Source organism: Neolamprologus brichardi, chromosome 15, assembly GCF_056152115.1.
Source record: "Neolamprologus brichardi isolate AB-2024 chromosome 15, ASM5615211v1, whole genome shotgun sequence".
Taxonomy (NCBI): domain Eukaryota; kingdom Metazoa; phylum Chordata; class Actinopteri; order Cichliformes; family Cichlidae; genus Neolamprologus; species Neolamprologus brichardi.
The window spans coordinates 4,007,753-4,029,027 of record NC_142118.1 but is presented as its reverse complement, the minus strand read 5'-3'; the positions used below and the strand labels follow the sequence as shown (position 1 = coordinate 4,029,027).

Genomic DNA, 21,275 nt, shown 5'->3' with positions numbered 1-21,275 from the left:
CGCTCATTTACAGCAATATCTTGTCCTCATAAAGTTACAGCATGCCATCTATCCCCAGCCCTCGTTTGTACCATCCAGCCTCGCTGATGGACGGGCCGATCATTAGCGCAGCCTCGCGAGTCTAGCACGTGGCTGTTTGCGCGCGAGCACGGTGAAAGCTGGGCTGTCACTGGGTCAATAGAAATAAACACTACTACAGATTGGAAACGGAGCCCTCACTCTTGGGGAGTATCTGTAGCAGGAGGAACTGCTGGGTGGTATTAAACACAGGGCAGAATGTGCTAGCAAAGCAAACATCACACCCCAGAACAGACGTATGACACACCACCCGCCCCACTCCACCCTGATCCCCATCCTTAACACCCTTCTCTCTATTTTAGGCTGCGTGTCGCGCTCGCACACACTCGCAAGCGCACGCACGCTTTACTGCTGTTATATCTCGTTTGCTCGCTCTCTCTCACACTGTCTGGCTGTCTCTCCGTCGTCGCTGCGTTCTGTCCATCTGTTACGCTGCCTCTTTCCTCACGTCTATCTGTGGCTCCCCGCTCATTCCCACATGGCTTTGTTAACGCAGTTCTGTCACGCGCACCCCAACATGCTGCGTGCCGCCTCGGAGTGACAGATGCTGCTCTAAAGGGTGTGTGTCTCACATTCCCAACCTGCCAGACAACTTTTTTTTTGTTTTCTCCACCAAACCGTTGCTGCTTAAGAATCTAAAGTTGTCGTAAACTCCTCGTTTCGCAGATCGGATCTCTGTATCTGTTGCACGTACACGTTGAGCTGGCTGAAATTTGGGTTCTGATTCATCAATATTTCAAAAAGTAGCACCCAGCCACCAACACACTGCGCTTCCACTGCAGATGACAGCCGTACACTCAACGATGTGACAACACAACGGAGAATCCGAGTCAGTCAGCTCATTAGGTTCGATTGCTGACATAGTAATTGTGTTACTTTTTCGAGTCCCTTTGCTCACGCTGGAAACCAAAGCATTTTTGTTGCTATTTGGGCTTCCAGAGGATTAGTAATTGTACAAATTTTTGTTTTTTTCTCATCTTACAGAAGAGATCATCAGCCGTTTTTAGCCAGAAAACAGCATTTGGCGTGGGAAACTCTGATACCCTCAGGTTAGATTATTAACATGCTGACAGGAGCTGAAGAGCCTCATTAATTGCTGTAGGGTATGACTGAAGTGCTGTCATTATATCTTATGAACTCAAAATAAAAGCCATTAGATTGACTTTAAACACGTGAGCCTCGCAGCGAAGGTTATCAGCCCTCCTCTTGAAACGGCGTCACCTCGTTCAGTTTGACAGTGACTTCATTGGATGTGAAAGAAAATGGGCAAATCTTCATTGGCACCACCTCCCCAGAGCGGAGCGGTGCAGAGCCGAGTGTCATTGGAGATGTGATGCATTCAAGTGTTTATCTGGTCTGGCAGAGTCCACAGGTGTGTTGGGTGTTGGTTTCCACGAGGACCTCTGAGAGCGACGTTTCCTTTATCGCCTTCTCGTGCTTAACCTAAAGAAAAAAAGACAAAACACACACGGAGCACGCACTCTCTCAGGCTCGAGTCAACGTGGGCTCGCACGCACACGCAGACTTTAAAGCAGTGGCAGAAACGTAGCCGTGGAGGGAATTTAAGTCTCTGTAATTAGTAGCTTAAATCCTTCTGTTCACCGAGGACCATAAATGTAGTGGGATTTGTCTCGGTGACACTCGTTCTGCGGGGATCTGTTGCCAGCCTCCAGTTCCACAGTACGTACTGACATGCAATAGTGCCAGGATGACAGGAATTCACTTAGAGGATTGTGCAGATATTGAAATGTAGAGCCAAGAATCTGAAAATGCCACTTGGGTGAGTGATAGAAAGGGAAGCATGGTAATGTGAATCTCCTCTAGAAAACAACAGAAGCGTTTGTCGTGTGTATGAGGTGCTCGATGATGCTAAGCTGGATGTTTGCGTTCACTATCTAAAGTAAGAAAGGAAATGTGGGGCACGCAGACCTCTGATTAGGAGCCGTGATGTTATATGAGACATGAGAAAATAGCAGCTTTGCATACTGTTTATACAAAACGGAGCTAACCCTTTAATTGTTCTGCACTTGTTCTGTTGTGCAGAAGCCCCCTCGTGAGCAACGCTGTCAATCATGAAGGACTGCGTTCGTTTCATAGTGACTAATTCTTTTCTGTATCCCGAGTTCTACATTTAACCTTTTCTAATTAATCAGCTCGCAGGCGCTGTTGCTTCATTGTGTTTTTCATTCTCTTGGGCCTTTACACAGACATATTAAACAGCCCACTGAAATGAGAAATGATAGTCTTCATCGCGCCCCTCACCAGGAGAGTGACCCCTGACCCGAGTGCCAGATATCACAAAACTTCAGTAAACTGAGCCATCTTTGTTACAGCTTAGCCCTCTTGCAGCTCTACATATGACCTATATGCTAAAAAAAATAATGGTAAATAAAAATAAAATAAAACCAAAAGTTATTCACATCTGCAAAAGTTGAATTTGAGCTTTTAATGCTTTAAATTAACAGGTTATAGCAGTTAAAAAAGTGGCATCACGAGCATGAGACGGGAACCTTCACTGCGTCTAACCTGGACCACTTTTCTGCAAACCCTTTGCAGGCATGCAGAAACTACGTTGCTGCACTGTTAACTTTTCAAAATAATGAGCATGTTGAAAGAGCGTTATATTGAGTATGAAAATGAAATGCACATGCAAAAAATCACATTAGTACAGATGTTTATAACATGGTTTTAAATTTGTTTGAATTGTATTTATATCAAAACAGTAATTATAACACTGCCTGGGATTGGACTGCAATGGACTGCTGCTTCTACAATGCCTTACATCCCCTCTTGTAGCTTTTTCAGGCTAGCTCCAACCAGGCCCCATTAAGGATGGGTACCGGTACCTAACCCAGATCGTATGTTCTTTTAGAGCAGAGCTACAGATTAAAAATGCCCAAGGCGAAGCGGTCAAAGTCTGGCTGTACTTCACAGCAAAAGATGCAAACTCAGCAGCCTGCAACAAGTGCTTTAAGGTGATACTGTGCAAAGGAGGTAACTCCTCAAATCTGATGAAACACCTGGCGACGTATAGCATTTTGTTAAAAGCCGAGAAATGTGCCGTATTTGATATCTTGCTGCGAGACCTCACACTGTGCACATCTAGCCCTGCCAGTGTAGCAGAAATGATGAGGATGATGGCAGCAGCAGCCGTTCTTCTCTGCGTGAGTAGCTTAATGTTGTTCGTGTGTAATTTACGTTGAGTAGGCTAACCACGTTATTAAATTAATGCATGTAAGGTGAACTAGCAAACATCATCATAGCTACATGCGGCTGTCTTCTTGTTTGATGGCAGATACTCCCTTCACCCTGGCCAAAAAGGCTAAAATGACCAAAGAAAAAGAGGGAAACAGCTAAACATGAGAGGTTTTTGGACAAAGTTTGTTTTTTTCCATTGATTAAGCACTGCTTCCAGCCAAGAGTGATACCATATATGCCCTATAGCTGCAGAAAAGGCTAACATTGTTATCTTTTTACAAAAAAACAACAGCTGAACATGAGAGGTTTTTGGACCAATTTTGTGTTCTCTATTCTTTAAGCACCGGTTCGAGCACCATTTAAGCACCGGCACCATTTCAAAAGTACTGGTTTGGTACTGGTATCGGATAAAACCTAAACAATACCATCCCTAGGCCCCATGGGCTAAAGCCCTGCCAACAGGCGCTAGCCCTTGAGCCTCTGCCCCAGGGCCCGTCAACCCTGCCCTGGGTACGGTTGTGTCTCTTGAGTTTTTATTTCCTCATAAGGGTTTTCTGTGTAGAGCTACTCTATATCAAAAGGAGTGGTGGTTTAGGTGGTTTGGGCATCTGACTAGCATGGTGGGCATGTTCCCAGGGCAGATCCAGGACAAACTGGAACGATTACATCTCTGGCCTGGGAATGTCTCTGGAAGAGGAAGGAGGTGGTCGGGGTTGGCAAGTTCTGGCAGTCTGTGGTTAGACTGCTGCCTCCACAACAGATCCAGTAAGCAACAGAGGACGGATGGATACTTGAATTAGTACAAATGTTCTTACAGAAGTTATTTTGACTTTGTCATCAGTTTGTTTTCACCTTATTTAAAATACGGAATTCAGTGGATAACCTTACATTCTCATCACGTTACTCGTTTTTACCCATTTTTTGATTTGACATTCATATGATTTGAAAACTGTGAAATACTTGAGCTATTTTATGTGTTTAAACCTTAACCCTTCACCCTGAAGTTCATGTCTTGTTTCCTCAGCCTTGGCTACAAATAACTCAGAAGTGCCAGATCAAAATATTCCATCAGACAAACTATTTTTTGCATTTCTCTTAACAGGACTCATTTTGAAAAGACAAACATTTTTTTAATTGAAATGGGCACTGGATAATCCCCACAGCGCTCCAGAAGGTATTTGAATAACTTTGTTCATCTTTTGAATTTTAGCCGTTAGCGATAAATAGAAGACGGCAAAGGAGGCGACTTTGCTTGTTTCATTCCTCTATCCTGTGTTGTGTGGTGCTACCTTAGTGAGGTTTGTTCCACAGAGCTTGCTAGTGTGAGCACATGCAAACTTGCTCAATTCCTTTTCTTTAATCAAATGGATTGATTTGTTCTCAAGTGCACCGATGTCCTAAGAGGTTTACCGGGAGACAAAACACACTCTGTTTTCCAGTGAATCACCGTCTAGACTAGATAGCGCACTGGATGCACAATAGCATGTCTTCACTTCACATCTGAAACGTGCTGATAAAAAGAAATTGTGAAAGCAAATGCACTCTTGCCCTCAATTCTGACTTTTGTGGAGATAATGTCCCTTTTTTTCTGCTTTTTCTTCCACTGTTTTCATGTGGAGGAATTTTTCTAACTGCCCTCTTATTTCTTTGCTGAGGTGTGGAGCTCGGGAGATAAGAGAATATTACCTGGCTCTAACTCTGCCATTGTTCCACTGGCCTAGAATCTTGTTAGTCTCTCTGTACATATTTCTAGAGATAATTCGAGCTTATTCTATTGGAAAATTTGAGGTTATTAAAAGGGGTTACTATGGAGAAGGAGTAAGGTTATTGCAGAGAGAGTGAGAAGAGAGCGTGAGAGAGTTGTCCCGAAGCGTTCGGTTGCTCCGTCTGACTCTGTCGCCACGGATCAGCTTGCTGTGTTTGCACAGAGTAGACCTTGTATTAGAGAGGGGAATGAAATGAACTGAGGATTGAGAGAGGTGGGTGTATATATAACATAAGAAAATACAGACGATAAAAACACAAAGGAAGAAAGAGAGGATTGTAGTGGATAAATAAATGGATGGTCACAGCAGCGAAAGTTACAGTAGGGCAGGTGCTCCCACCGCAGGCTGCTTGGTGTATCGCTCCCATCAAAGCTTTGTAGAGAACCTTTCATTTGCAGCTTCCTCGTAGACTCTTATACTGCACGGCTGGGCTTAAACACATTCAGTTGTACTATATGCTGCTTTTGTACACTAGCACGCACACACAGAGATACTCACAGAGAAGCTAGCGTTTCAAGGCGTTCCCTCCTCTGTGAGGCTAAGAAGCAGCATGACAGACCCCAGCGTGCAGAATACAGACTTATCATCCGCTGTCATTCTCTCCTTGCAGACCAGGGGATTTTGCATGGGGCTCGCTGAACCTGGTGTGAGCTTGTTATATATTTATTTCATCTGTTATCAAGGGCTTTGAGAAGCATAACGTGCCTTTGGTGAGGTTGAGTACAATGCACTAGAAACCCATCAGTGATGGATTTCACTGCTCAGATCCCATACCACTTTGATTTATGACATAATAGAAGAGTGATACGCTGCTCCTGCTGCACAATAGCGCCGTGCTCCATTCTGATGTAATTCCAGCTCGCTGTCACCTCTTAGCCTATTGCAGCTAGGGATGGGTATCGTTTAGGTTTTATCCAATACCAGTACCAAACTTTTGAAACGGTGCCGGTGCTTAAACGGTGCTCGAACCGGTGCTTAAAGAATGGAGAACACAAAATTGGTCCAAAAACCTCCCATGTTTAGCTGTTTTTTTGTAAAAAGATAACAATGTTAGTCTTTTCTGCAGCTATGGGGCATATATGGTATCACTCTTGGCTGGAAGCAGTGCTTAAACAATGGAAAAAACACAAACTTTGTCCAAAAACCTCTCATGTTTAACTGTTTCCCATGTTGTCTTTGGTCATTTTAGCCTTTTTGGCCAGGGTGAAGGGAGTATCTGCCATCAAACAAGAAGACAGCCGCATGTAGCTATGATGATGTTTGCTAGTTCACCTTACATGCATTAATTTAATAACGTGGTTAGCCTACTCAACGTAAATTACACACGGACAACATTAAGCGACTCACGCAGAGAAGAACGGCTGCTGCCATCATCATCCGTCATCATTTCTGCTACACTGGCAGGGCTAGGGGCCAGGACTCTCCTCTTCGGGTTTTTGGGGGATGTTGCAAACTCCGGGTCAGATAACAGGCACCACACCCGCAGTAGATGTGCTCGGTGTGAGGTCTCACAGCAAGCTATTAAATACGGTGCATTTCTCGGCTTTTAACAAAATGCTATACGTCGCCAGGTGTTTCATCAGATTCGAGGTGTTGCCTCCTTTGCACAGTATCAGCTTAAAGCACTTGTTGCAGGCTGCTGAGTTTGCATCTTTTGCTGTGAAGTACAGCCAGACTTTGACTGCTTCGCCTTTAATCTGTAGCTCTGCTCTAAAAGAAAGTACATACCTGGGCCCGCCTACTATGCTCGCAAAGGTAAAATGATTGGCTGGAATCCAAAGTGTGTGACATCTCAGGAAACAAAAAAGCACCGAAATAAAGCACCGAAATGTGCGCTGCTTTTCGGTCTGGTTACTGCCGTTTATGTCACCGGATACCGGTACCCATCCCTAATCGCAGCCTGCTGTGCTCGAAAAAGGGAGAACCCTCCAATGCACTTCAAGGGCAATCTGATTGAATTAACCAGCCATTAGATGTGTGAGATGAGCTGTAATTGGGTTGTGGGGGGTGACGCGGGTATTTATCTATTTAGATGAATGAGTTTTGACCGCAAGGTCGTGTTACTGCTCGCGCCGCCCTCAGGACATCTTGAACTGAGCGTGTACCTGCTTGCGTCTGGCTCAGCCATTTTGTTTGAACCTGTCGTCGCCGTGCCTAGATGCCTCACATAACACATTTGGCTCCTTATGGTTTGGCACTGATGGGTGTTTTTTATAGAGCTGCTCAGCGGCGCTCATTTCTCTCGCTCTTGTCGCAGCTCTCGTTAATGACTGGGAGAATAGGAATTAGAGGCAACAAATGAACCGCCGTGTATTCGCGTCAGTCAGGTGCGCTGGGAGCAGATGCTGTAAGCATTTACACCTTCATGTCAACATGTTTTCTCCTTAATTTACTGACTGACTCTTTCACTCTTTACGTGTCGCTCTGTTCTTTGTTTTTTCCCAGAAACTTTTATTCTATTCGTGTCTGTATCGCTCGCTGCCACTTGCACTGCATGGTTGAAATGACCTTTACCCTCTTCCCCTTTCACGCAGGCCTGCCCCTGTTGTTCCCTCTGAGAGGAAGAGGAAGTGATGTCACGCCACCACCATCGCTTTGAGAGGGACTACCGGGCACCCTGGGAGCGGAGAGACATCCGTCCTTCTGGCCTCCACAATGGAGGAGCCAATCATAGCTGTGCCTCTGCCGTTGTCAACGGCAACAACCGTCCGGGGCTCCTTCCCCTCCCAGTCATCCCCTCCCTTCTTCCAACTCCAGTTACAGTTGCCGTGACAACATCGAGCAGCGACTTAGTGGTCAAGCGAGGCATCTCGGCAGCAGGATCGGTGGCTCCGGCATCAGCCAAGGTAAGAGGCTCATCCAAATGGATGCTGGGACACCTGCTTCCCTCTGACTCCTCTTGGACAGCTCTCGATCTCTTTTGCTGCTCTGTCAGGCTTTCTTTCCTCTCACTGTGTCAACTTTTCAATCTGTGATGACTCCCCAACTGGATGTAATATCTAACTTTTTCCACGCTTTTGAGACTCTTCTGCTTTCTTCTCTCGCTCTGTGTGTCTTCCAGTTCTTCCCTCCCACTTTTTTTCCCAAACATTTCTGCACTGGCACGCCTGTCTTCATGGTTCAACTGTCTCAGCTCCTCAAACCCCCTCTGTTGTTTCTCTTTGCAGCCTTTTTTGCTCTTTACCTTTATCCCTCACTCCACTTTTGCTGCTCTCTCTGCACATTCTTGCCAAACCATTTTCCTTCCATCTTCATTTTCTCTCTCTGCCAAATTGCTGGCTTGTCCTGCTTTTGCCTCCTTTTTCTTACATTATTTAAATGATCTCTGACAGCTGACTCAGATGGGTTCTGCTTTCAGGTGATGATTTGTAGTGTGCTAGAAACAAGCAAACAAAGGGAACCATATTATTACATACCATATCAGTATATATTGATCCTGTAGGTCATTGATTTCCCAGTGTCCCAGGCGATATTTCTGCAGTAGGAAAGATTTAGCTTTCCTTCCTTTAAGTGGACCCGAACAGGTTTGCACAGAAGCGTTAATGGATAATTAAAATTAATGTACGAGCAGTACAAAGCAGCATCTAAAAAGAATGCATAAATATATATTAATACATTGTATAGATAACCAAATTTTTTTTTTTTTTGCAAAAATTATAACTGATAGTTCACACAGTAGTCAGCAAAATTAGTAAAAGGTAATTTTTTTGGCTAGCAGTTGAATTGCTAGGTACCATCATGGATAACCAATTAATATTGTTAGCCAAATATAATTGATACACACCTGTTATGGTAGTCAGGTAAAAATATGAACAAAGTTGTGTTAAGAGTTTTTTTTTAAGAATTTTCAAATCTCATGTTTTAGTACTGAAGAAGCCTCTCTGATCAGAGGTGGGACATCTTAGTAAATTTCCTAGTTAACAATATGTGTTAAAAGCTGAAATTGTTCGCTGTTACCTATCTAGCAGTTAAATTGCTATCAACAATATGCATTAAAGGCAGTTAACAACAGAAAATGTTAGCCAGCTAGCTAGACAGCTAATGTGGCTATAAAGCAAAGTTATGAATATAACACTGTAAATTATTTTGAAAAAGTATGACTAGCAATTATATTGCCAGATAACAGTATGGGTTAACAGATGAAATTGTTGTCTAACTAACCAGGTAATAAACAGTTGAAATGGTGTAGACAGGTGATGTAAAAGTGAGGCTAGCAGTTAAACTGTTAGCAAACAGTATGGAGCGGTTAGCGTGTATCAAAAAAGTAGCCTAGCATGCCAGAGTGTTAGCTAAATATTAGGGGTGCAACAATACTCGTATCGATATTGAACAGTTCTATACAGTGCTTTCGGTTGGGTACGCATATGTATCGAACAATACAAAATTTTTAATTTATTTTATCAACTTTTCTTCTGACGATGCTGTCTGTGTTGAAAACTCAGTGGATCTGCGTTCGACTACTCCGCCTAGGCTGCACTGTGGAGCGCAGATCCACTGAGCGCAGCACAAGCTAGCAAGACAGAAGCTGAGCTAGTTACAACATGGCAAATTGAACCTCCCCCACCCTCATTCAGATCTGGCCTTTGGAACTATTTTGGTCTTCATGTGAAGTATGACCCTGAAGGTAAGCGCGTCATGGACAAAAGTAAAACAGTATGTCAGATGTGCCACGCAATGCTCAATTATATGGGTGGGAACTACTGGCAGTTTTCTGGTCAACGCCATCCAGCCCCACGCACAGGGAGATCCGCGGTAGCTCGTTAACAGAGATTTGCCGTGTTGTGGCGTTAACGTCATTTCAGATTAACGCTGACAGCGCTAGTGGGGACACAATGAATATGACTGCACATTTATGCTGACATCATCCTAGTGCAAAGACAAGTGGAAGCAGACAAAAACAACAAGCACGCATGCTACAAACTTTACCCGAGTCATTTACACAGCCGTTAGCACATGATTCTCCTTATGGGGACCTGATATGTTTAATATGCTGCTGAGAATATAGCCCAGAAGAAGAGTATAGTATAGCTTTTATTTTGGAAAGAGCCATTTCTCTGTAATAAACTCTTTTCCAAAGATGAGTGATTTCTCGATCAGATAGATTTATTTTTTTTCTTACTTTGTTGTTTCAGCAACATTAAATTTAAAAACTGTACTTTTGAGTTAAAATATATATTTATAATTTTAACAAATGACAAATGAAAAAAGCATGAACATTTTTTTTGTATCAAAAAAATATCGAACCGTGACACCAAAGTATCGAACCGAACCGTAAATTTTGTGTATCGTTGCACCCCTACTAAATATATTAAGTAAATTGGCCAATAAGCATAATAAAATAAGTGGATCTTAAGGGAAGTAAGTTAAAAATATCCAGCTAATAGTTAAATAAAATTGTGAAGAAATATTTAGCTGAAATGCAATTCATTAGAACGAGTATTGAAGACAAAGGAGCAGTTCAAGTGTAACAAGGCTGTTGAGGTAGATCAGAAGCAAAAGATGGTGAACCGCCATCAAAGATGAAAAGCAATCTCTTCTCGCTCCATTGTGACCATGATATTTAATCCAAACTGTATTATAAAGCTATTTTTTTAAGGCCTCAAGTGATTTAGGTGCATTCATTCCTGATTTGATTATACGTTGTATTTGTGTTTAGAAAATAACTGCAGCTTGAAAGTGTCTTGAGTGGTATAGTCAAGAGCTGTACAGTTTGTGTTTTCCACCCCTTCGTCTTGGGATTTGCTAGCAAGCTGGCTGTCAGCAACGTGTGAAGAGAGAGGCCTTTACCAAAAAGGAGTTAGACATTTTAGCCTCTCCCCAGCCTCCGCTTCCATGGATACCATTCATCTTCTCTCTACATTCCTCCTCACTGTCAGATCATTTTCTTTAACTTGGACTTCTTGGTCTCTTGCTCTTGGTGGAATCTGCTCTGTAAGAGCAGAGGTAAACAATGCTCTGGTAATTTAGCCCACAAGTGCACATCATTAGATTCCCCGCTGAATACACTGACCACAGACGCAGTGAATCTGCTTTGGCACCGCATCGGCCCTTCCTTTTGTGCAGCTGAATAATTACATACATTCAGACAAAGTCTCGCCAACTCCCACCGTGGCCGTTGTCATCATTCAATGGCTGCCATAGCAATTAACTACTTTGCTTTGCATCTGAGTGCACACTTGTTTAAACATACAGCGTATGGGGGAGTGCGTGCACGAGTGCGAGCGTGTGCGTGCACAGCAACAACTGTGTGGTTATTTCCCAAGATGCCAGTCTTATTCAGGGATTTACTTTGCTTTGTTTCGCTCCTGACAGTCCTTTGTAATCTAGGCAGTAGAGACCAGCACAGTTTAGAAATGGAAATACATAGTCTGGGTTCTGCTTTAATAGTGGCCTACAAAAGATACCAGAAGCCTTAAGAACTGGCCAACACTGTGGGAGCCTGTCTCTCTATCTTCTTCCTGGCTGCATACTATCCTTACTTGATCTCTGTCATCTTTGATCAAAGCTGTTGGCGGTCACAAAGAGTCTGATGGACGGCTGTAGCTCGCTCTCCACGGGACCCGTGTCCCTGCTCTGTCCACATATACACTAAAAAGCTAGTGGACTATATTGATTTCCACTGGTCCGATGTACATGTGCACGTGTATATGTGCTGGTGTACATGTGCGTGTAGGGTAAATGCTGACATTCGAAAAGGACCATCTGGCTGCATTGTCCATGTGAAGCTAACCACATGGAACAATGAACCGTTGCTAATCTAGACCTATGCTCTGTTATCCCTTTAATTATTATTTTTAACTTAATTTAACGTGCATTTTGTGCTGCTGTCACAGATGTTGAATTGGATGTAATTATCAAACAGAGCCATTGTGTCTCCGGCTGATGAACAGTATCGTGAATGTCAGGGAAAAGCTCAGTTTCACTCAGCATGCTAGTCGTTTTTCCAAAGCATTTTTTCCTTAGAATATCAATGAGAGTCAATTTACTAGGTAATAACTAAACAGGCATCCGAGCAGGTCGAGGCAAGAGCTGAGGCCTGCTGCCTGTCAGGAATATTACTGTAGGCTCACACAGCAAGGCCAAATTCCATAAAACTTGGTGGAGAGGTGGAGCACGGGTAAAGGAAGTACTCGTCAGATTTTGGTGCAAATTCTGAACGCTTGCCTTAAACTAGCAAAAAGGTGCAATGGCCTTGGTGGAGGTTGTGCTCCGACTTTGTGTTATTTACTCATCGTTTAAAAAACTGAACCTTTTCTGACATATCTGTGGACGAGTATATGTGTGCCACCAGCACAACCAATGTTTTCTTAAAGCCAACTGCATATTAAAAGAGGGACATCTAATATTTGATTACATGGGGATCAAAGGAGTATGTGTACATGTCCTAAATCATTTAGTGTGTGATGCTCAGTGCTGGATGAGACTTCCTTGCTTCACTATTCTGTTTAATTGAACGTAATTGCATCGAAGTTGCGGAGCGCTTGAAGTTCCAACCAGAACATATTAGCTGGACAAGCCGTCTGAGCTAAACCCTTGCATAAGGGACATCCTTAAAAGGCACATGCTGTGCCGTTTTATTAATCTAATCTTTTACATTGCGTTAAGTCACACGCTGAACTGAAATACTATCATCCAGCTGCTTTTGCCTGGGGACAATTCAGCAATGCTTATGCAAACAGCATAGTCGCACGTCCTCACTATTGACATGGTGAGGACGTGCAAGAAGAGACTTCTTCTGTGTGATCTACATAAGGGGTGTGCTTTTAAAAATGTATAGATGGATGGATTTGTATATGTGTAAATGCTTTAATGCTGCGGCTAAACATTTGCACATTCATGTTACTGTTATTAAGGTTAGTGAGGATTTTATAGACTTTATATGTGCACTAAAGCTGGAATTTTTTATCTCCTAACACATTACTCTTCCCACAGATAGGCTGCTGAAACATATGGATTTTGCTGCATGGACTAATCCCTTACTGTGAAATTTTTAATCCATCCTCCCCTGATATTTAACAGTTGTGGTAGCTGGAATTTCTTCACCAGCCCTCGTATAACCCAAATGCAGCAGACACAACAAGTACAGCAAGAGCATGGTGATAAACTGAACGATTCATTGGCAGAGTACTGATGATGTTGGATAAGATGGACAAAATGACCGCTGTTTTGCGGTCTGTCTGGGGTCCACTTTTATAAATTTTAAATGTGTCCAAACTCAGAAAAAAATCCATGAGTCTCACATCAGTGCAGCCTTTATATCGATCAAGGGACTGCCAAAAATACATCATTATCATTTGCTTGGAGATTTATGTTGATGGACGGCATTACTGGCATTTTGATTTCGCTCTGTTTACATCTCGTTCGTTTCTCTGTTGAAAATGTTTCTTGATGAGATTTTGGTTTCTGATCTTTCGAGCAGTCTCGAACCGTGATTGCTATCTGTTTAGCCTGTAGCCATCTCATTAGTTTAATGTTGTTGCACTCAGTAGGTAAGTAATCTTGTGTTATTCTGGTCAGATAGCTGTTGTAGGAAGGTGCAAAACGCGAGGAGTCTCTAGCTAAAGTCCAATATGAATTATTTAAAGACATTCTGTGGAGGTTATGCTTTGTATTTTGTAGAGTGTTGTCGCGAAATCGATCAATGTAGAGCAGTGAGACAAACCACGGAGGCCCCAGAAAAGTGCAATCAAACGATGAGTTTATTAACACACGGGAGAAAACATCAGCATATGTCCTCTGACCAAAATACATGTTGTGGACACTTATAAAGCAGTGGGGTACACGCCCCCCCATGGCGTCAATTACAGATTAAAATAGGGTCCAGACATTAGTCACAATTAATGGTACATCTTTAATGTCTATAAACAGACATAGAACTTCTCTTTTCTATAACACCTTCCATACAAGGTAATAAACGTCAAGCCCTCAGGGTCTCTGGGGCTAATTATTGACTCTGGTCATCTGTTGCCAAGTAGAGTAAAATATAGTGAGACACCAAATGAGTTAAGGCCTCAGGCCTGACACATTCCTATATTATATGTGTTATATGTATTGTAAGCATGCATTGCAGTTATCCTTCTATGTTCTAGTTTCCCTCAGCATGTATCACCTGGACAGTCACGCCAGTGAAGCTTAAGACCCTTAATGAACCGAACATCAACTCGAAATAAGCACAAATATGCAATGTGTATGAAATACTTCATAATGGAAGGATCCTCAAATGGACATCTTCAATAAACAACTTTAATGCAATATCAATACTGTGAGAAATATTATTAAATGGAATAATGCTGTAAAGAATGTTATTAATGCAGTTATAATGATGCAGATTATATGGCAGCAATGTATCTCCACAGTGTCAAAAGTCTAAAAAATCTGGGCAGCAGCGATTTGCAGTAAATAGAAGACGTATAGTTTGGTATCAGCCAACAGTTTGAGCTTGAACTTGATATTTGCATTAAAAGTGTTGCTTCAGCAATGACTTGATCCAAGATAAGCATCTCAAAGGGGGGAAAAAACCAAAAAACCCCAAAGCAAAACAAAAAACCCTCGAAGCGCTGACAGCAACAATCAATAGAGCTTCTCTTAAAACAAAATTACACATTGTATCTCGCTGGTCATTGATTTCAGCCAGGTCAGGTAGCCAGTGGATTGAAGCAGACCCCATACTGGGACCAACACAACACTGAACCGCGGGTGTCATGGCCTCACTCTGACACAATCAAAAAAAAAAAGGAGAAAAGAAAGAACGCTTGCAAAAAGCACGTTTCTGCAGAGTCTTTTCTATTTCTGCATCTCCTCCCAGCTAATATAATGAAAGATGTTCTGGTCAGCGTTGAGGCATTAAAAAACTACCAGTATGACACGACCGGGGCATCACCTTTGTAGTGCATTAGCAGCGGCTTAGCTTAGCTTTTATTCTTATTATCTCGCAGAACCTTAATATCTGCGTAAAGAAACACTCCATGTGAATGTCACCGCGGTGTCAGGGAGGCTTGTAATGAATAGACTGGAAGAGCGAAAAATTATTGAATATCTGCCGAGGTTGAGGCTAAAGGGGGTTGAGGGTGGGGTGGGGGGTCCTTTGAAAAATGGGATAACTTTGTGACGAGTCGCTGTGAAATGTATTGAATATGAGATGATTAAAGTTTAAGTAGGCACACACTGGGGAAGCGGGATGAGAGCGCCGGAACGGAGACGGGAGGAGAGGGAGGGAGGCGGGGTGAGGCGCCAGGTGAGGGTTGCTTTTGAATTAGCTCGAGCTAGTGGAGGAAACCACAATTGTTCTGTCAGACACTGCGATGCAACTCCATCATCGAGATAAGATGAAACTTTACATTTTACAAAGCGAGGCAGACTCACCATGGGGTCGCGCCGAAAACGCTGCTCGCTTTTTACGAGGGAAGCTGAGAACACTGATCATCGCAGCGAGGAAAAAACGATCGCTTCACAGCTTGAAGGGATGTCATCCAGCGTGCCTTTATGCTGATGGACATAAACTGACGGTGCAGATAATGCAGCGAGATAGTTTACAAGAGCTGGTTAAGAATAATAAAAAGAAAAAAAATATCACGTGGTTGTTTTTTTATCATCCCTGACATTTTGACTTGCATTAAGAGTCAAATATATACTCCAAACTCTCCCTAAATACTAAATAGCCCGAGCTTTCTAAGGCACCTTTATCTTTCTCTTTGAGCTGCAGCAAGGTAAACAATCTTCACGCCGCCGCTGCCTGGATGTGATTTATTAGCTTCTACTGTACGTGTTTCCATCCCATCGCAGACTTGCTGCGTGCCACTTTCATTCACACCAAAATCAAGCTTTTAAAAGACAATTCCTCTGAAGTAGAGCTGACTGATTGATGAGAAACGCTTTATTTCAGCACGGCAGCTTTCATTTATTATCTATATGGCATCATGTAAAACCTGAAGGCGTTTTCACAGGTGAGTCAAGAGTCCCTTTATGTGACTTTCAGCGTTTGAACGCTTATTCAATTTTAAATATGCGGAGCCAGAGGTCTGTTTCACTCTTTCTTTTCCACCCCTCCTTCTTCTTCTCTTCTTTGTAAGTGGTTAAGTGGTGCATGTGTCGGAGGATATTTTAGCGCTAAAAGTCAGCTTGTCTAACAAAGAGCTGAGCCGAACCTGTCAGCTCTTTTTCCGCCTTGTCCATCTGGTGGAGGTGTCAGTTTGGATAAAGACAGCCCTTCGGCGGGTGCGTATGCAGAAAATCCGCCCTCGAGCGCGCTATTAAAAACGCCACTTTCTTTTTGCTTCTTCTGATTGGATTTTTTCCCTCCTTCTCATTACTGGAAAATAAGAGTTTGAATTCCTGGCACATACAAGCGAGGAAAACATTCAAAGCTTGCCGATGCGTACACCTGATCTTAATTGGTCTGACAGTTAATGAACTAAGACTTCCTACTTCAGTCTTTTACTTTCCATTAGTCAAGCATTAATTCTTTAGAATCCTTCTTTTTTTGTGTGTGTGTGTGATCGCAAACATCATCGGGGTGTTTGTGGACAAACAAATGTGCTGTCACCCATCTACGACGGAGGCACTAAGAAACGGCGGGCCTCAAGGGAGCAGTGGGAGGATTAGGCAGTGATTTTCCTTCACATGATACAGGGAAACTTTTGAGTGTTAATGAGATGCAGCGATCGTGTGTTTACCTGGAGCAACGGCGCTTGGGCCTGGAAGTCTCTGCGCCATGTGGGAAGAATTAAAGCTTCCCGCTTTGAATCAGACCACGCTACGCTGCCATGATTGCTAATCAAGGACAGAGATACAGAGCCAGCCAGCTAGCCAGACAGATGGACGGACAGACACAGAGAGAGAGAGTCAGAGACAGACAGAGAGACAGGTGAACTCCTCAGTCATGAGGACTGCATACTGTCAAACTGTCAGAGGGAAAAAGGCATTGTAAAAAAGGAACTGTCAAAACCCCATTTTTCTTTCTTTCTTTTCTTTTTTGTCCAGTATTCACATTTTAAATCGGACGGATAGCGAATGGGAGTCATGAATCCGATGACAGATTTATCAGAAATCTCTCACCTTCATCGCAAAGTTAGGACAACGTCATCTTTCGCTGTCCAAAAAAAATATTGACTGTCTTGATTTAGGGAGGAAAGGTTGGTAAAAGAAAAGAAAGAAAAATCCACATAAAAACGAAACAGCGGGCAGATGTGGGAGGATAACGAAGCAACAGGTCAAAGGACAGGTGAAGGAAAGTGTTATCTTAGTCTGTCTCGTCACTCTCCCGGTGACAGGAGTGTCCCGTGGGCTTCATCTAACCCACATCTTTTTTCATGAGTGCTCCCGTGTCTGTCTATCCTGTCCACGGACCCACAGAGGTAGGATCCCAGCTGACCTTTTGTCTCGACAATGCAGCGCTGCAATTATCCATCCAGCTCTTCCCCCGTAACAATTCTGCAGCCCGGCCAAGTCTTCCCTCTCGCTGTCTTTTTCTGCTTTCGGTGCACGTGTTGGATTTGGACGCCTTTGGGAAAAGGAAAACAAAACAGACCGAGATGTGCTATTGTTCAAAGAAATCCACGGATACCCCAAAGTAGGAGACCTTTGTGGGTAGGGGGGCTGGCTCTGCGGTGTGTCTGTAACTGGTTACGGTGGGCTTTACAAAAAAATTCTGCATGCACGGCTCTGGCATTAGAAGAGAAGATTGTCCAGTAGGGGCCTGCTCTTCTCCTTTTTTTCCTGTTGTGTTTTTTTGTGTGTGTGCATATATGTGTGGGTGGAAATGGAAAAGCAGCCTTCTCAACACACCGGCTGTCTTATGAGTCTGGCTCCAAACTGGCGGCCTGATGGCTCAATCTAATAAGCAGTCATTGGATATCAGATTTGAATCGCTCTCTGCTGTGTGAAAGACGAGACGCAAGTCCCTTCTCTATTTATGTCACAATGACTATGCAATATGAGGGTGTTATATTGAAAGGGTTTGAGGAGTGTGTTGTCATCCAATACTGTACATCTGCTCTCCCACCAGTACATGGAGATCATTGTCCCTCCGGTCTTTGGCTGAGGAGAAACTGGCACTAGACAAATAAAGGTGTGTTGACGAAGAGCGGATTTGTCTCGGAGGCTCTCGTTGGCGTTAGTTTGCCTCCTGTGCTCGTATTTGTTGGGGAAATTAGTAGCTTATGCTACCTTCTGCAGTTGCATGATTTGATGACAGGAACAAAGGCCTAGAAATCCCCGGCTTTTTTTTCTCTTCTTTTTCATCTGGCTCCATCACACCTCTATTACTTTTTCGATCTAATTCGTCGGCCCATCTCTGCGCTTCCCCCTCCAGTCCACCACCCCTTTTGCGACTTCAAACAACTTCTTGTCTTTGTTGAGGCATAGATCCCCACTCCTGCGTCAGCAATGCCACCCTCTGAGCGCGCTTGTGTGAAATTGGATTGCTGATCCGTTGGTTTTGAGTGGCAGAGATGTAATATGGGATAGCGGCAACCGCATGCTCTGATGCCAGAGACAGCTGTTACAGGACACCGAGGGATCACAGACGACGCTTGACTCCCGGTCCTCATCTCTTCAAGACTGTAAATGCTCTCAGTAAATCTCATGACAACATAAAGGAAAACGGCGCTGAACAACAAACAGAAACACGCAAGGTCGTGGTCAGGCACGTCGCGCTGCCCGGCGTGTTCAAGGCTGTCAGATTTGCCCGATTCGCTTAAGTGTCAAGAGGTCACCGTTGATCCCTGGGCAATTTGAAGTGGCTGTCGTCTTAGATTTGCCATTATCATTTGTCATCGCTGCCAACGCCGCGTGTCACCGCTCCTCTTCCTCACCACAGGTTGAGAGGTCTGAGTCAAAGGGAAAAGTTATTCTTCACACAAATGTATCTTGCGATTATCACACACTCGGACTCCTTTGGCCTGAAAGGTAAAAGGTTTGTACTCTTTATCAGCTTGAATTCATGTCACTGGCGGGAGCATTTTTTTTTACCCCCAAGGCAAAAAATGCTATAAAAGCAAGTGCAGCTACTTCTCAAAACCACTCTTGCAGCATAGCCTGTCTTCGACATCCCTCCATTTTTCTCCAGTTGTGTTTTAAACACTTATTTTGCTGCAAAGTATGGCTCAATCCACAGCGCTCACTCTTAGCTCTTATCCTCCTCGAAACTCAGAAACAAGGTTGCTTATTTTATTTTGTGCTGGCTGCAATAACTTGATTCAAAGTATATCATATTCTGAAAAATGCTCCGAGAGTAGGATAAAGCCGCAGCCACACAATATCCACCTGAGGGCTGAAAAGCTCCCCCAAAATAATTGAGCTGGCTAAAAATATCAGTTTACTAAGTCAGAGGATTTTTGTTGTTGTTGTTGTTTGTATATTCTGAAAGAGAACTATGTCTAAGTTGTTGTTACAAAGCTAAGGTTGGTAGATGTTGCTAGTACTGGGTGGTAATTCTTCATGTAACAGATCCAGCAAGTACTGGAAACCTTCAGAGATTTTGGTCCATGACATGATAGCGTAACACAGCTGTACATCCTTGATGAGAATCTTTCATCTCACCATCCCAAAGAAGCTCTGTTGGATTGAGATCTGCTGGCTGCGAAAGCCATTTGAGTGCAGTGAACTTGGTTTGAACCTCAGCAGGTCGTCTTTCTACATGCCCAAAGGCATTAGGTTCCTGCAGTGTGATTGGCTGATTAGATATTAATCATTTGTACAAGTTGTTCCTAACAAAATGGCCAACAGGTGTACTTAACAAAGTGGTCAGTGACTGTATATTAGTAGGCGGCCATTGTTAGGTATTTGCAACTTAAAAATATTTCAAAGAACATCCAGTTACTGCTAATTTCTTTATCACCTTCTGGACCCAGTTTCATAGTGTCAGGGGTTTCTGAGTGGAGGCGAGGAAGTGACCCAAACGCAGGACTCGTGGATAGTTAGGTGAAGGTTGGTGTTTTATTATCGATGGAGTGAACAAACAGAACAGAGGAAGGAAATGGCTGGCTGGCTGGACGACTGACTGAATGACTGACTGAAGGACTGACTGAAAGACTGAAGGACTGACTGAAAGACTGAAGGACTGACTGAAAGACTGAATGGCTGGCTGACTGAACGAAGGCGGAAACGACAACGTAACATCAATGACACGAAAAAGAACTGGTGAAACCGAGGAACTTAAATACACAGGTTGAATGATGACAATGATTGGAAACAGGTGAGTACAGGGCTGAACATAATCTGACTAATGACACAAGCTGACACGGGGAACAAACAGGAAGTGAAACAGGCAGTAGATAAATGGTGAACGTGAACTGAAAATACTGGGTCAACGACCCAGAAACCCTGACACATAGGGGATGGCCGTAAGATTGCTGAGAATAAATACCACTGTTTGAAACTTCAACCCAAAAGATATCATTATTTTTTCAATTAGATACTCTATTTTGCTAAAAGTATTCGTTTTCCCAGCCAAATCATTGAATTCGGGTGTTCCAGTTGCTTCCATGGCCACAGGTGTATAAAATCGAGCACCTAGGCATGGAGACTGTACACACATCTGTGAACGAATGGGTCGCTCTCAGGAGCTCAGTGAATTCCAGCATGGTACCATGATAGGATGCCACCTGTGCAACAAGTCCAGTCGTGAAATTTTTCTGCTACTAAATATTCAACAGCCAACTGTTAGTGGTTTTATAAGTGGAAGCGATTATGAGCAGCAGCAACTCAGCCATGATGTGGTGGGACACATCTCCAACAATATTTTCACGGACCGGCTTTTAAGGTGTCGCGGAAAAATACAACAAAATAAAACCAGTACCGGTACCAGAAAAAAAGATTTATTCACAACACATGGGAAAAGACCCAGGGAAACAGAGTTAATGATAAAAAACAAAACAAAACGATAAAAACCCTGAAAACCATAAATTTCACACCTGAACCTCAGCTCTCGTGGCCCGGTACCAAACGACTCATGGACCGGTACCAGTCCGGGGACCGCTGGCGTAGAGAGCTTCATGGAATGAGTTTCCATGTCCAAGCAGCTGCAATCAAGTCTTACATCACCACACCCAATGCAAAGCTTCATGGCGATTATGGCGTGGGTTTTTATTGGAGTTGGGCTTGCCCCTTACTTTGCGGAAACAGTTTGGGGATGGCCCCTTCCTGTTCCGACATGACTAATCAGCAGTGCACAAAGCAAGGTCCATAAACACATGGATACGCAGGGATGGTGTGGAAGAACTTGACTGGCCTGCA

The 21,275-nt window shown here is 43.4% G+C and overlaps 1 protein-coding gene across 4 annotated transcripts in view; it reads left to right on the top strand.

Annotated features, from left to right (window-relative positions):
* klhl29 (kelch-like family member 29) overlaps window positions 1–21,275 on the top strand; it is a 280,861-nt gene that overhangs the window by 100,283 nt on the left and 159,303 nt on the right. For all 4 annotated transcript variants that reach the window (XM_087852069.1, XM_087852071.1, XM_087852070.1 and 1 more), the window contains one exon: window positions 7,577–7,888. In XM_087852069.1, the coding sequence (XP_087708195.1) occupies window positions 7,616–7,888 (273 nt within the window). In that variant the 5' untranslated portion in view covers window positions 7,577–7,615. The remainder of the gene's footprint in view (window positions 1–7,576; window positions 7,889–21,275) is intronic.